The sequence below is a fragment of the Eleginops maclovinus genome, chromosome 19 (assembly GCF_036324505.1).
Source record: "Eleginops maclovinus isolate JMC-PN-2008 ecotype Puerto Natales chromosome 19, JC_Emac_rtc_rv5, whole genome shotgun sequence".
NCBI classification, from domain to species: Eukaryota; Metazoa; Chordata; class Actinopteri; order Perciformes; family Eleginopidae; genus Eleginops; species Eleginops maclovinus.
The window spans coordinates 2,989,730-3,006,234 of NC_086367.1; the positions used below are offsets into that span (position 1 = coordinate 2,989,730).

The 16,505-nt window shown below is 43.6% G+C and overlaps 1 protein-coding gene and 1 non-coding gene across 2 annotated transcripts; one reads left to right on the plus strand and one right to left on the minus strand.

Annotated features, from left to right (window-relative positions):
• On the plus strand, window positions 1–9,710 carry jkamp (jnk1/mapk8 associated membrane protein). The gene is made up of 7 exons (XM_063909709.1): window positions 1–128; window positions 851–930; window positions 2,705–2,859; window positions 4,953–5,159; window positions 7,205–7,386; window positions 7,470–7,546; window positions 8,495–9,710. The coding sequence occupies exons 1-7, from the start codon at window positions 125–127 to the stop codon at window positions 8,711–8,713; spliced, it is 924 nt and encodes a 307-aa protein (XP_063765779.1). The 5' UTR covers window positions 1–124; the 3' UTR covers window positions 8,714–9,710.
• A 4,826-nt stretch (window positions 9,711–14,536) lies between these two features.
• On the minus strand, window positions 14,537–14,608 carry trnad-guc (transfer RNA aspartic acid (anticodon GUC)). Its single transcript has one exon. It is a non-coding gene; the product is annotated as a tRNA-Asp (tRNA).
• Window positions 14,609–16,505: the final 1,897 nt, after the last annotated feature.

Sequence of the window (16,505 nt, forward strand, 5' to 3'; positions counted from 1 at the left end):
CAAACATGCAAAACACCAACGAGGAAGAAGTTGTTTCGTCCGCTTCCGGTTTGGGTAGCAGTTAAATGAAAACACGACAGCACTGAGACGAAAGACTTGTTCTTGAGTCATTATCGGCGAGGCAATGTGTAAGTTAAAGTTGGGTTTATTTTCTCCGTTTATCTGATAATAGTTGGCTTGTTATGGTAGCTTGACTGTAGCGTCATAGTGTGGTTTTACTAATGCTAGCTAAGCTAGCTGTGAGCTAGGTTAGCTAAAAACATCCCCCTCCCCTGACACCAGATGCAGAGATATCTTCATTTAAATGAACCGACAAATAAATACATTTTAATTTAAACACCGACATTAACACAGTTATCTTGGAACTATTTTTGAAACCGTAACGTTACCAGTGGTGTAAAGTAAATAAGTATATTTACAGAAGTACTGTAATGAAGTACACTTTTGAGATACTTGTTCTTACTTGATTATTTCCATTTTATGCTAAGTCGTACTTTTATTCCACTACATTTATTTATTCCCTTTAGTTACTTTACATATTTGGATGAATGATGGTAAATATAATCAACCCTTAAATCAGACTTTAGTTCACCTGGAGTAAATTTACTGGAGGAGCATTTAGAATGCAGGACTTTTACTGTGACAGAGTATTCCTACACTCTGGTACTTCTACTTTTACTCAAGTACAAGATCTGAGTACTTCTACTTTTACTCAAGAACAAGATCTGAGTACTTCTACTTTTACTCAAGTACAAGATCTGAGTACTTCTCCCTCCTCTGAATGTTACACAGCCTATATCAGAGGCATTGTAACTGTTGTATTAAAAAGGCTGTTTGTGTTTCCTTGCAGCTGTGGCCATGAGTTCCACGTGCCCAGGCCTGTACTGTGGCAGGATGATGATCAATGGGTCGGTGGAGGGAGAGTGTGGAGTGAGTACTGAACATCAGAGTGTCTGCATGCTGCTGGGTAACGTGGGGCATTGATAGTCATCCATGAATGCTAAGCTAAAGAGCTGGTGCTGTTGGTGACACTTTCAGGCTGGTGTCAGGCTCCAGCGGCTCAGATGATGTGTCTAAGATCTAGCTTAATGTATATAATTTATTTGTTAGTTCAGTAAGCCAATAAACCCTGCATGTATATAAAAAACAGCAGCACTCTGCAGGAGATCCTTTTGTTACTAAGAAACACATGCATGCACTGAACATTCCACTCGACAAAATGAAATACCTTTCTGTATGAAATGTTTGAATTATTAAGTGTATTTGTGTACAAAGAAAGTGCCATAAAAAATGAAAAGAATCTGGAATGATTATTATTATTACTTTAAAAAAAGTGTATGTTACATGAGCTGCAACAAAGGTCCCACAGCTGTAATGTAATGTAATAAACTGTGGATATTGTTGTTATATTGCACTTTATACAATTAATCTAGAGGAGGGGTGTCCAAACTATGTCCCGTGGGCCAACTGCAGCCCGTGGTTCATTTTGAATCGGTGCCCAGCTAATTCTAAATCTATTATGGAATATAGCCCACACATTAAACTTGTCTTAAATTGTACTTCTTGAACATACAGCCGCGGAAAAAATGAAGAGACCACTCCCAATTGTTTGAAGATTTTTAAATCTTTATCTCTACATGTATGGCAACCATTCCAGTGTCTGATGAATAAAGAGAGAAGAATTGTCAGTAGTTTATAGAATACAACAAACATTTGACTCAAAAGACGTATCTATAAAAAAGAAAACAAGAGAAACTGATAAAACTGGTCTCTTAATTTCTTCCGGGGCTGTATATGTCATAATATATTACACAGTATTCATGTGTTAACAAGCCCACTTTTTAAATAAATTCTGTCAATCTTAGTTAATAAAAAAAAAAGCCCAATACCTTATTATACAAGCTTGAAATTTACCCTTAATATTTCCCCTTATTAGCAGCAATCTGAGGCGTCTGTGTTAAGGAATCAGCTGCCAACACAATAAATGAAACCCTACAGAGAGCTGTGATGTAGACTGATTTTTCAAGTATAATTTACCTACATTTGATTGATTTTGATAACTTATAACTTACCTTATCAGGCAATAGCGCGCCACAGGGATGACCTATTTTTGTAGGCTGACCTGGAAGTAAGCTACTCATGGGTTCCTTCGACAAAAAAGCAATGCAGTTTCTCCAGAGGCTTTTGGAATATTGTAAAAAATAAGATCTGTGGAAAACGAACCTGTTTGATAAATGCACGTTTTGTTCAGCTGGATAATCTCCACTTGTCTACCCTACTTTTATCATTTTCTAAGCTTAAATCTAATCTGCAGCAGCAAAATGCTACACGTACATTCTTCAAAAATCACCAGTTAGGTCATTTGTGTCAACCACAGACCTTATTTCCAGCTATTTTCCAAAATCCTACAGTGAAATCCCACTGACTCTGAGATGAGGAAACCAGAAGTTGTAAAATGCTAACTTACTTTTGGGTTTTAGGACTCTGCACTCTATTTACCTCATCTTAAGGTGCCCTCAGTGAACAAAGAGTGGACACCCTGACCTACAGGCACACAACCCAGAGAAATGCACTGTGATGAAAAAGACTAGGATCTGGTTTGGATTAAAGATGAATAACCATGGAATGATACAACATGTAAATGTGGCTGTGGGCCTGCAGGGCTCCTATTGTTTCTGAGCATACCTTTCTCTGCGTCCTGCAGGTGTGTCCCCGTGGAGAGCGGGCTAACCTCCAGAATGTGTGTGAACGCTGCACCGAGGCCCCCGAGCTCTATGACTGGCTCTATCTGGGCTTCATGGCCATGTTACCTCTAGTGCTGCACTGGTTCTTCATCGAGTGGTACTCTGGGAAGAAGAGGTGAGGACACGTCAGCATGCACGCACGCACTCTTACTCTCTCTGCTTTAATGATCTAAGGAGAATCAGGGATAATTTTACAGCAAGCTGGTCATCATTGTGACATTTAATTTACTGGGTGGTTGGGAGGATGATGCAAAGCTATAGTAAAATAGAATGGGATTATAGGAGATTATTTATTTTATAGGAGATCATTATTATTATTAGGGCTGGGCAAGTTAACGTGATATCATTAACAGTTTTTTAATTAATATTATTATTTTGAAAGTCCGTTGCTGGGGTCACATGAGGGGTGGGATGTTGATCATTATTGGCCTAAGATGGGCGTCATCACGTGTCTCAACCAATGAGAGCATTTGGGGCGGGCCTAAGAATGCTGCAGTGCTCGCATGAACGAAAAGTCAAATAAAATATTAAATATTTAAACTGCTACTGTGTAGGGAATCTGCTGTTAAAAAGCACCTTATTTGATGAAAGTGTTTGCAAACCAAATGTTATTGCACTTTTGTTCGTATAGCAGTACTTTTGTTTGTTAATTTTGTGCATAACAATGACAAGTTTGTCAGAAATTCATGCGATTAATCGGTAATTATTATATTTGGGCCAGTTTCACCGTAATTAGAGAGATAGATTTGATAGGGGGAGATGGAGGGGATTGAAAGCAAAGTGGGACCGAGGCCTGATTCCAACCTTGGGCTGCCAGCTTTACCAAGTGAGCTCTGCAGCGACCCGTTATACAAGGTTTATTCTCAGAGGGTTGATGCATTGACGTACCCTTCTGTTCTAGGCTCCGTGAAAGCCATGGAGTAACACTGAAGTGAAGAAGCAGTTAGTTGATCATGACTCAGGGAAAATTTGATCTCATCAGTCAGAATCAGAATCAGAAATACTTTATTTATCCCAAACTGGGAAATGTTTGTGTTGCAGCAGCCAAATACAAAAAGAAGCAAAACAAATAACAAATAATAATAAAAATGAGAAATATACAAATGTACAAATAAGGCAATGAAATGGAATATTAAATCAGTATAATGTAAATGTACAATGTTAAGTGTGAAGGTGTGCATGTTAAGCCCAGTTCACAGAGAGGCCACGGAGCATACAGGCTCATTGTACCTGTACCTGACTGAAGGTCTCACAAGACACTACATAACACCACCGGCTTCTAAACTAAGCCAGTAGGACTTGCAGCATTTTGTGCTGTAGAGTGATTCAAAGCCAAACTGTGGAGAATAACAGGTCCTTCAGAAGGAAGAGGAGCGTCTGTATTATTAGTTCCACAAACATTTCATTTCCTTTGTTCCGTTCACAATACGTACAAACTCAACGTATAACAATTATTTACAAAACATGTCTCTGTAACACACCATACCTGAAAAGGAGCAGGGAGAAGAAAAGAATCTTATATCACCTGCCCTTTTCTCAAAATAAGGAAAATAGAAATAGATGGTCTGTCCTTCATGTGTTCTTATTCACAGCCAATCTTTACAGTCGTAGGATAATAAGAGAGACATCAAAACTTACCAAACATATTTAGTTCCCAATTGATAGTTAAGAGAAAGAAACAAAAACAAAAAACAACATCAAATGATCAAAGGAACATCACATATCTTTACCAATGCAGGACTGGATAAGTTATTCACTTTCCACTTCATATATTCTCATTTCTCTTAATTCATACACATTTTTTAACTGACACATTTCTACACAATTCTTTACATCATTTTGTCGAGAATTCCAAAGTTTTACACCAACCACCAAAATACTCACCTGCTTTAAAGTAGGGATCCACCGATACATCGGTGAGACATCGGCGTCACTGCTGATGTATTTAATGTCGTAGAACAAAACGTGATCCGTCTCTCCACCTTATTTCGAGCTATTTTCCAAAATCCTACGGAGAAATCCCACTGACTCTGAGACGAGGGACCCGGAAGTGGTAAAATGCTAACTCACTTCTGGGTTTTAGGACTCGTTCCTTCGGCACTCTATTGCCTGTCATTGTTTGAGCACATCAGAGGAGTTTATAGTGAGGCCAGATCAGCAGTACACACAGACAACACCACCATGATAACGGCAGTGTGTGTTGTCCAGTTCCAGCGCGCTGCTGCAGCACATCACAGCCATGTTGGAGTGCAGCGTGTCGGCCATGGTCACTCTGCTGGTGACAGAGCCGGTGGGGAAGCTCAGCATCCACTCCTGCAGGGTCCAGATGCTGTCCGACTGGTACACCATGCTGTACAACCCCAGCCCCGACTACGTCAACACTCTGCACTGCACACAGGAGGCCGTGTACCCGCTGTGAGTAGTCAACGGCTCTATCCTACAATCACAGACAGACTATACACCCACAGGTGCTTCCTGGAAGAGCACACAAGGCTTTGAAACTGTGTTTGGAAACAAACTACATCGATGTATTCATCCACATTATTTTACTTTTAAAAATAATATGTTAATATTTTTTAAAGAGGATAATAAAACAACCAGAAATAATTACATTTATTCAAGTAAAACATGTACAATACCCACCACATAACAACACTGGAAGCCTTGTTTTGGGGATCAGGAGGGTGAGTGTTAGACTTTTGACAAGATAAAAAAGTGATCCTTCAGATCCACATATGTCATTTCCATTTTAATTACTAACTGTAATCATCACCATTCAGAGTTGTTCTATGCCGTTTTTATTGCGTGACATTTGCCCTTGACAGCATGAAACCCCTCGTCAGACTTACTGTATCATCAAACCTTACACACTTAACGGCTAGTCTGATCAAATTCGATTGATGCTTCAAAACACAACCTCATAAAATACATAAAGTATTCTTTTGAAAACATCACGTGATCCACTCCCCATACTCCCCATCATGAAGCTAGCACATTCCTCTGTATATTTTCCAAATCCTTATAAACTGCACAGCTCTCTCACTTTAGATTTGGATGTACAGCACACATCTTCATTATTCCTGTTGTATTTACTTTTCTGTTTATTTATATTTATTGTAAAAAAAAAAGAATTATTGTGAAAGTTTTTTTAGAGTTTGATAATAGTTCTTTTATTGCTCCTTTTTTACAACCTAATTCCTCCAACTGTGTTTGTGTATGCACTGGGGCTGCACGATTTGGTGAAAAAGTCATATTGTTATTATTGTGGACAACTCTGCGATATGCGATTTAATCAACAAAGTATAATATGTACTTGCTTGGTCCGGGAAAGAGCACAGACAGATGATCATATTGAAATCTGTATTTCTCAAAGAATCATAAACAAATACAGTAATAAAAGACATGTTAGTAGTACGCTGCTGATTGAAAATGACGTAGATAAAATAAATACCAAAATATATCTTCTTTAAAATAAAGGTTTTTTCTGCATACTTTCTGCACTACTAAACAGTAAATATAGGAAACATACACATTTTCATAAAATAAGACATTTTTGACCTCGTGCAAAATTGTAGTGCTGCGCTATACTATGCCGCCGCACCCACACACAACGCTTATTGTTTAGGTGCCCTTTGATAAGTAGGCAGCCATATCATGAGCTAATGCTAGCCGGATCTGATAGATATGGACCTTAACGAGAGGGAAGTATAATCGGATGCGAGAGAGATCTAGATCAGCTGCTGCTGACGGAGAGCACGCAGCTACATGATCACAGCCGCAGGGGTGACGGACCGGTCAGCGGTGCAAAACACTTGCCTCAAGTTAAACACCTCACACACTTAGCTATCTTATCTACATCTGGAACTAGCTAAACTAGTTATGAATATGTTTATTCTTCACTGTCGGGTCACTCATTACTGGATCAGCGAGCTGCATGAGACGGTTACATACAGGCTGTCAGGAGAGGGAGAGAGAAAAAGAGAGGCTCCGTTTATTTCTCCCGTGTAAATGTAAGTAAGTAAATGTAAACTTTTGAGTAAGTAGTTCATCTACTATAAGTACATAATGATAATGATCAGACTGAACACTGACAGGGAACCATGCAGCGATCACGTAGTCAATCCCACCACGCACATAGTTTTATTTTAAATGGCAGCCTGTTGCGGTGATGTTATCACACAGGCTGCCATCACGATTCTGATTGAAATTAGATTAATCGTGCAGCCCTAGTATGCCTCCTTATAGACCAGGCTGAATGTTTGGTTGATGTAAACCTCTGGCCATAAGACCTATTTATTTATTTAACGTATCTATAATTATCTTCAAATAGACTTTAGTCCTTGCAGTTTTCATATAGAAACCCTGTCTCTTCTATCTTTATCTACTTTGTGTTTTCTGATATTTCTCCTCCCATCATGGACCCGTTAGTTTATTGTGTCCTGTGTTTTTCCCGCCCTCAGCTACACCATCGTGCTGATCTACTACGCCTTCTGCTTGGTGCTGATGATGCTGCTGCGCCCTCTGCTGGTGAAGAAGATAGCGTGTGGACTGGGCAAATCGGATCGATTCAAGAGCATCTACGCGGCTCTCTACTTCTTCCCCATCCTCACCGTGCTGCAGGCTGTGGGTGGAGGACTGCTATGTGAGTACTGAAGGAACATCCAAACACACTGCCAAAGCTCAGTAGTGTGTGTGGAGCTGTGTGTGACAGTTTGTGTGTTTCAGACTACGCCTTCCCCTACATCATACTGGTCCTGTCCCTGGTCACACTGGCTGTGTACATGTCCGCCTCTGAGATTCAGGTAACGACACTCACTGCTCTGTGGGGGTGTCTGATATGTAGCACATACCTTCACAGTCTGTTGAAGTGATTGGGAGTGTTTAAATGGGCACAGAAAACCCGGGACTGGCTTTATTTGGAATATGATGTTTACATGAGTCCTGGGAAATCTTATTTTGAGGGAGAATAGTACAATCTCTGATTATCCAAGTTAATTACATTAAGTTCAGCTTCCACATAACAGGATAAGTGTTTCTAGAGCGGTGCAGTGTATTTATGAAGCTAGCATTGCTCTCTCAACATAAAGTCAAAGGATTATTCCATTGGATTGAGTAGTAAAAATAAGCTCGGTGGCAAAGACACATTTATGGTGCTTACATTTTGTTCAGCAGGTTAAACTCCACATATTATAACCACTTTATGCCACAAGTAGAAAGCTAACATTAGGCTGTAAGCAAACTACATCACAGTCACATAACTTCATGTCACCACTGCTAAGCTAAAGCGAATGTTCAGCGTGATGACTTGAAGTCGTCTTAGTCAGGAGCTTGTTAGCAGCTGTTTTAGATCAGATGTTCATCGATGTATTTACTGATGCATTTTATTGTTGTAGACAGAAAATCTCTTCAGGTAGCGCAAAGCCACAGACCTAATTTAAGGCCTCTAAACAGAAAACAAAAATGAGCTGGAATTGATAAAATGCAAAGTAATTTCACTGTTTTACAACTCATTCCTGCACCACTGTATTGCTAGAAGTCACTACCTCAATGTGCTGTAAACGATTACAGCACAATATTTTGCGCGTCTAACCAAAAACTCATGAAAAATGTTTTGTCTTGGAGACAAGGGAATGGGAAGTAGTTTAAGACCAATTCACTTCTGTGTTTAACGACTCATTCCTGCTATTATGAACAGTAAAATATGCTCTTCTGGATAAATGCTAACTTAATGTATCTGTCTGTGTGTGCAGTCCTTTAAGAACCTGATTGCCAAGAAGAAGCGTCTGGTGGTGCTGTTCAGCCATTGGCTGCTCCACGCATACGGCATCATCTCCATCTCCCGATTGGACAAGCTGGAGCAGGACCTGCCGCTGTTGGCCCTGGTGCCCGGCCCCGCCCTCTTCTACATCGCCACGGCCAGGTTCACCGAGCCCAGCCGCATCCTGTCCGAGGGCGGGAACGGACACTGACACACCCGACACGGAGGCAATGTGTGTTTCTTCCACGTTCCCAACCTGGAGCCGGCAGTACAGTGGATGCAGTTTTCATAGACCCGTGTCCTATTTTCACATCTTACCTGCCTGTCTTCTATTTATTTAGCTTTTTCATAAAGTGTCTTGGAAATGCATTTGTTACCTTTTTTTGTGAATAGTGTGTATGTTGTAAATGTAGTTTGAAGATGGTCGTGATGAAGAGCTAACTGTAAATAACAAAGTGTTTCTTATAGAACATTTATTTCATGACTCTTGTAAACATCAGTATTGGGCTGGTAATGTCCTATGACCGTCCTGCTTTTGTATCAAACTTATTTTCAAGTTTTCTGTTTGTATAATTGGGGACTTTTCTTCTGGGATACTTGTGTCTATAACCTCAGAATATGCTATTTTATTCTCAGAAATGTATCTCATTATTTTCAGACAGTATCCAAATAATTGTTTTCATTAATTACTCTAATCGCAAAGATGACATATCCATGTTTTCTTTCAGATTGGTTCTCTTTAATCTGGGAAAATATTTAAATATTTTGTTTTTACATTCTCATATCTTTTCTCAAAAAAAATCCTAAAATGTTTTTTGTTAATTTACGTGTTTTTTATTTGTTTATTTTCCCTGGGATCTTTAATTTTTAATGGTTTTTTACATTTTATTTTAGAACTTTACTGTTTTGTTCAAAACCAGCCAAGAGATAAGAAGAGAGCCTGAACGTAAAGCTGAATAATGGTTCGTATCGACGCTCTAACACACACACACACACACACACATACACACACACACACACAAAATGAACACACTCCGGTGAGGTGATGGGAAACCTGTATTTGAAACAAAACACACTGAGATACAAGAAAGACCTGTATATAATTATTATTGTAAATATATTTATGTAAGCGTGTTAATATCAGTGTTTTCAGTATGGTTTGCACATGCACACATTCAAAGTACAAATAAATGTTTCATAAACCGAGAGCAAGGCTTCACGTTCTGTTATTGACTGTGTTTAATGAGCCTTTACCATATATGAATGACCTTCACCATGGTCAGAAAACAGACTCGAACATGTTTCTACAATAATCATTTAGCCTTTGTCAAAATAAATAGATAAAACATAATGGATACATGTGTAGCGGGCACAGAATGATGCTCCCACGCAGGGTCACTCCGGTGCTACACATTATTTGTTTTTTTTTTGCTTTGTGAACGAAGCAGAAGATCACCTTCTTGTCCGCACTCGCCATTCGGCGCGAATCACACATCACGTGTACACAAAACGCTCCTACTACAAGGAGAGGAAACTAAATCAGATGAACTGTTTTGATTTTTGTTTTATTTTGTTATTGTAACATTTATTGTTGCTGTGATATGGGCCAGCACTCTGAGTTTGGAATTTTGCTGAAGTCCAAAGGACAGGTCTAGTTTAATAATTTTGACAAGTCAGAAAGGTCGGTCCGTGTAGCCTACTTATAAAAATGATTGCATATACAAATATTTGCATGTTGGTACAGTTTCCGCAACTGTCGCGCGCTTGCAGTGATCTACAAATTAACAAAAGGTTTTATATATCGTTGTTTTGTTTCTGCAACATCGAGATATAACCTTCGTTTCAGTCGTTTAATCATTAAACTGAAAGGCGACCGCGGGGCTTTTTGTTGTTGAGAAATGTAAAACGTTCTTTTGCTATAGAAAAAAAACAAACACTTTTTTACATGTTATAAATGTTATTCAAACTAAAACACGAACTATAAGAAATATCATCTAGTCATCACATCATAAATAAAGGAAGAATAGTGCTTTAAGGGTTAAACTCGTGTGAGTTTTACTAGCGACCCCTAGTGGTCCGTGAGTATTTTGGTAAAATGTCACATTTGAAATTAATATATTATAAGTTTAAAGTGTTTCTCAAACTGTCTTAAAATGACTAGTATAGAGTGTAGCGTAGATGTAGCGTAGCTACGTAGGTTCGTAGCTACGTAGGTTACGATCTTACGTCATAAATGATTTGCGCGGTCAATTTGAGCTGTCAACTGACAAGATGGATCGATGGCTAAAGACAGGGTCAGTTAAAAGAAAATTAAATCACAAATCTGACGTGACATTCAAGGTGCATCGTCCTGATGCAGGAGATCCAGCAACTACAAGTGGTTCAGCCGCAGCGAAACGAGTGATTTTGTGTGCGTTACTGAGTCCCAGGAGAGCGGTTCGCCGTCTAACCACCACCCGGCTGAAAGCTGTGAAACTCGGCTTGATTGCAGAAAGTCCAGCGCTAAAGTGAAGAGAAAATATCACAGCGACTACATAAAATTCGGATTTTTCTGGACTGGAGATGAAGAGGATCCCAATCCACACTGTGTTTTGTGCTACCAGTCGTTGGCTTACGAGGCTATGAAACCCGCCAAGCTCAAGCGTCATTTTGAGAGCAAACACAAGGATCCATCCATCCATCCATCCATCTTCTCCCGCTTTTCCGTCAGGGTCGCGGAGGTAACAGCTCCAGCAGAGAGCCCCAAACTTTCCTTTCCCTGGCCACATCAACCAGCTCTGACTGGGGGATTCCAAGGCGCTCCCAGGCCAGTGAAGAGATATAATCCCTCCACCTGGTCCTAGGTCTACCCCTCGGTCTCTTCCCAGCTGGACGTGCCTGGAACACCTCCCTAGGGAGGCGCCCAGGTGGCATCCTCACTAGGTGCCCGAACCACCTCAACTGGCTCCTTTCAACGCGAAGGAGCAGCGGTTCTACTCCGAGTCCCTCCCGGATGACTGAACTTCTCACCTTATCCCTAAGGGAGATGCAAGCCACCCTGCGGAGAAATCCCATTTCGGCCGCTTGTATCCGCGATCTCGTTCTTTCGGTCATGACCCATCCTTCATGACCATAGGTGAGGGTAGGAACGAAGATGGCCCGGTAGACAGAGAGCTTTGCCTTCTGGCTCAGCTCTCTTTTCGTCACAACGGTGCGGCAAAGCGACTGCAGTACTGCTCCCGCTGCTCCGATTCTCCGGCCCACCTCACGCTCCATTGTTCCCTCACTCGAGAACAAGACCCCGAGATACTTGAACTCCTTCACTTGGGGTAAGGCTTCATTCCCTACCTGGAGTGGACAATCCATCGGTTTCCTGCTGAGAACCATGGCCTCAGATTTGGAGGTGCTGATCCTCATCCCAGCCGCTTCACACTCGGCTGCGAACCGATCCAGTGAGTGCTGAAGGTCACAGACCGATGAAGCCATTAGGACCACATCATCTGCAAAAAGCAGTGGTGCAATCCTTAGCCCACCGAACTGCAAACCCCCTCCCCCACGACTACGCCTCGAAATCCTGTCCATGAGTATCACAAACAGGATTGGTGACAAAGCGCAGCCCTGGCGGAGGCCAACCCTCACCGGAAAACGGTCCGACGTGCTGCCGAGGACCCGGACACAGCTCTCGCTTTGGGAGTACAGAGATTGGATGGCCCTGAGCAAAGACCCCCTCACCCCATACTCCCGCAGCACCTCCCACAGTATCTCCCTGGGAACCCGGTCATACGCCTTCTCCAAATCCACAAAGCACATGTAGACTGGATGAGCGTACTCCCTGGCCCCCTCCAGGATCCTTGCGAGAGTGAAAAGCTGGTCCGTCGTTCCACGACCAGGACGAAAACCGCATTGTTCCTCTTCAATCTGAGGTTCGACAATCGGCCGGACCCTCCTTTCCAGCACCTTAGAGTAAACTTTCCCGGGGAGGCTGAGTAATGTGATGCCTCTGTAATTGGCACACACCCTCCGATCCCCCTTTTTAAAGAGAGGAACCACCACCCCGGTCTGCCACTCCTTCGGTACTGTTTCCGACTTCCACGCAATGTTGACGAGACGTGTCAACCATGACAGTCCCTCAACACCCAGAGCCTTCAGCATTTCTGGGCGGATCTCATCCACCCCCGGGGCTTTGCCACTGTGGAGCTGTTTAACTACCTCAGTGACTTCCCCCCGTGAGATTGGAATTGATCCCCCTTCATACTCCAGCTCCGCCTCTAACATAGAGTGCGGAGTTGTCGGATTCAGGAGTTCCTCAAAGTGTTCCTTCCACCGCCCTAACACACTATCAGTTGAGGTCAACAACGCCCCATCCTTACTGTACACAGCTTGGATGGTACCCTGCTTCCCCCTCCTGAGGTGCCGGACGGTTTTCCAGAACAACTTTGGTGCCGACCGAAAGTCCTTCTCCATGGCTTCTCCAAACTTCTCCCACACCCGCTGCTTTGCGTCGGCCACGGCTGAGGCTGCTGCCCTTCGGGCCTGTCGATACCTTGCAACTGCGTCAGGAGTACCCAGGGATAACATATCCCGGAAGGCCTCCTTCTTCAGTCGGACGGCTTCCCTAACCACCGGTGTCCACCACGAGGTTCGAGGGTTACCGCCCCTTGAGGCACCTAAGACCTTGAGACCACAGCTCCCCGCCGCAGCTTCGGCAATGGAGGCTTTGAACACCGCCCACTCTGGTTCAATGTCCCCAGCCTCCACAGGGATGCCTGAAAAGCTCCGCCGGAGGTGTGAGTTGAAGGCTTCCTGGACATGGGACTCTTCCAGACGTTCCCAGTTCACCCGCACTACACGTTTGGGCTTACCAGGTCTGTCCAGAGGCTTCCCCCGCCACTCGACCCAACTCACCACCAGATGGTGATCAGTTGACAACTCCGCCCCTCTCTTCACCCGAGTGTCCAAAACATGCGGCCTCAGATCCGATGATACGATTACAAAATCGATCATGGACCTTCTGCCTAGGGTGCTCTGGTACCACGTACACTTATGAGCATCCTTATGTTCAAACATGGTGTTTGTTATGGCCAATCCATGACTAGCACAGAAGTCCAGTAACAAACCACCACTCCGGTTCAGATCAGGGGGGCCGTTCCTCCCAATCACGCCCCTCCAAGTGTCTCCATCATTGCCCACGTGTGCGTTGAAGTCTCCCAGCAAGACTAAGGAGTCCCCTTCAGGAACCCCATACAGGACTTCTTTCAGGGTCTCCAAGAAGGCCAAATACTCTGAACTGCTGTTTGGTGCATAAGCACACACCACAGTCAGAGTTTTCCCCCCCATGACCCGCAGGCGTAGGGAGGCGACCCTCTCGTCCACTGGGGTAAACTCCAACAAAGCAGCACTCAACCGGGGGCTTGTGAGTATCCCCACACCCGCTCGGCGCCTCACACCTTGGGCAACTCCGGAGAAGAATAGAGTCCAACCCTTATCCAGAAGTAAGGTTCCAGAGCCGACGCTGTGCGTAGAAGTGAGCCCCACCAGATCCAACTGGTAACGCTCCACCTCCCGCACAAGCTCCGGCTCCTTCCCCCCCAGAGAGGTGACATTCCACGTCCCCAAAGCCAACTTCTGTCGCCTGAGTCTGGTCCGTCGAGAACCTCTGCTTTCACTGCCACCCTTCTGGCAGCGCACCCGACCCCATCGTTGTTTCCCGTAGGTGGTGGGCCCGCGGGACGGAGAAGCGGAGGTGTTGCCCACGTTGCTTTTTTGGGCTGTGCCCGGCCAGGCTCCGTGGCAAGCCCGGCCACCAGACGCTCGCTGACGAGTCCTCCTTCTGGGCCTGGCTCCAGAAGGGGACCCCGGGCTTCCTCCGGGCCGGGTATCCTCGCTTCCAATGATGTTCATTCATGAAGTCTTTTTGAACCAATCTTAGTCTGGCCCCTTACCTGAGACCCTACCAGGAACACAAGGTTCCAGACAACACAGCCCCCAGGTTCATCGGGGCACACAAACCTCTCTTCCACGATAAGGTGCTGGTTCTCGGAAAGGAAAACATACACTCCCCGTCGGGGAATTGAACCCCGGTCTCCCGCGTGACAGGCGGGGATACTGACCACTATACTAACGAGGAGATAACACAAGAATTACATCGGGAAACCTTTAGCATTGCTTGAGAGAAAACGTGATGAACTTAAAAAACACATGACGAAGGCGCCCTCACATTTTTTTGCGACGGGGGAAAATGAGAAGGCTACAGAGGCATCATACAGGGTATCCCTTCTCATCGCAAAAACAGGGAAACCTCATTCGATAGGTGAGAATTTAGTCAAACCAGCTGCCAAGGTTATGGCTAATGTATTGTTTGGGGAGAAAGCAAGCGACGAAATTAACAGGGTCCCCCTCTCCAATGATACTGTCCAGCAGCGAATAACAGCCATGGCCGAACATGTGAAAGATCAGCTGATCACACATTTACGCCAAAGCCAGTTTTTCACACTGCAACTGGACGAGTCAACTGATATCGTGAATGAGGCAAATCTGCTGTGTTTTGTAAGTAGCTATTTATGATGGCGGTGTGCAGGAGGAATTTCTGTTTGTCGTTCCCTGCCGACCAACACCACAGGGGAAGCCATTTTCGACTCAGTCAACGATTTCATCCTGCAGAATAATATCGACTGGACACGATGTGTTGGTATTTGCACAGATGGTGCAACTGCAATGACTGGGAAACACAAGGGACTGGCAGCGCGCGTACGCGCAGTTGCACCTTGCGCAACAGCAACACACTGTTGCATTCACAGAGAACAGCTGGCTGTGAAAAAAATGCCACCATACCTCAAATCAGTACTGGACGAGTCTGTGAAAATTGTTAATACAATAAAAACCAAAGCACTGAACACACGTCTTTTTAAAGCTCTGTGTGATGAAATGGGAAGTGAACACACAAAACTGCTTTTCCATACTGAAGTTCGCTGGCTGTCGCGTGGGAAAGTTCTCACCCGTCTATTTGAACTGCGCGATGAGGTGATGTTATTCTTGCATCATACTGATGAACTGTATGATAGACTGCATGATTTCCAGTGGCTCTCAAAATTGGCATACCTGGCCGATGTCTTTAGCGCACTCAATGATGGAATCAATCAAGATGGAATTGTGGTGTGTCCGCCTGGATCGCCAGGAGTTTGACTGTTTTCCGACGCTTGTGGATTTTCTCCTCGCTGCAGATGAAGAGCTGGACGGCGGCACAGTTGCAGCCTTCAAGGAACATCTGCAAGGCCTTCACTTTCAGCTGGGAAGATATTTCCCAGAACTAGATGCATCCGCTATGAGTGGATCAGGAATCCATTTGGGGACAAAACGCACATCGAACACGTCAGTTCCAAGCTCCCATCAAGACAGGTTGACAGCCTTGTGGACATCGCATCTGATGGGACACTGAGGACGACTTTCAGAGAGAAAAGCTTGACGGACTTTTGGGTCCACGTCCAGCCTGAGCACCCAGAGCTGGCTGACGCTGCTCTGAAACTGTTGATGCCGTTTCCAACCACCTACAACTGTGAAGTTGGTTTTTCTACACTTGTTGGTCTGAAAACAAAGCAGCGTAACAGGATCAATGTGGACTGTGATATGAGACTAAAACTCTCCAGTTTGGATCCAGACATTGTTTCACTGATGTCTCAACACAAGCAGCACCATTCCTCCCATTAGGTAGCAACAGAGACACGCAGTGTGTGAGTGAGTAAACAATGCTATTTGTAAATGTAACAGTGTAAATAATTACCTTGTTTTTATTGTTAAATTCTTGTTAAACTTGGGCCTGCAACCATAGTTTTACTGTATTTTATTTTTGAAAATACACAGCAGAAGTTTGTGTCGTACTAAATGCGGTGCATTTTGCGTATCTCTCTGTTCGCTCGGACATAGGCCTAAACTCAGTAATAAATGTAGTCTATGTTTCATATGTGTAAAATCTATCAGCATTTACCGTTTAAATCGCATGTGAACGAAATGCTTGTAGAATCCGTAGT

Excerpts from the sequence above, each read along its gene's own strand:
- jkamp (XM_063909709.1), top strand. Across the intron at positions 2,860-4,952 it reads TGGTACTCTGGGAAGAAGAG|TTCCAGCGCGCTGCTGCAGC; the intron begins GTGAGGACACGT and ends TGTGTTGTCCAG. Across the intron at positions 7,547-8,494 it reads TGTCCGCCTCTGAGATTCAG|TCCTTTAAGAACCTGATTGC; the intron begins GTAACGACACTC and ends CTGTGTGTGCAG.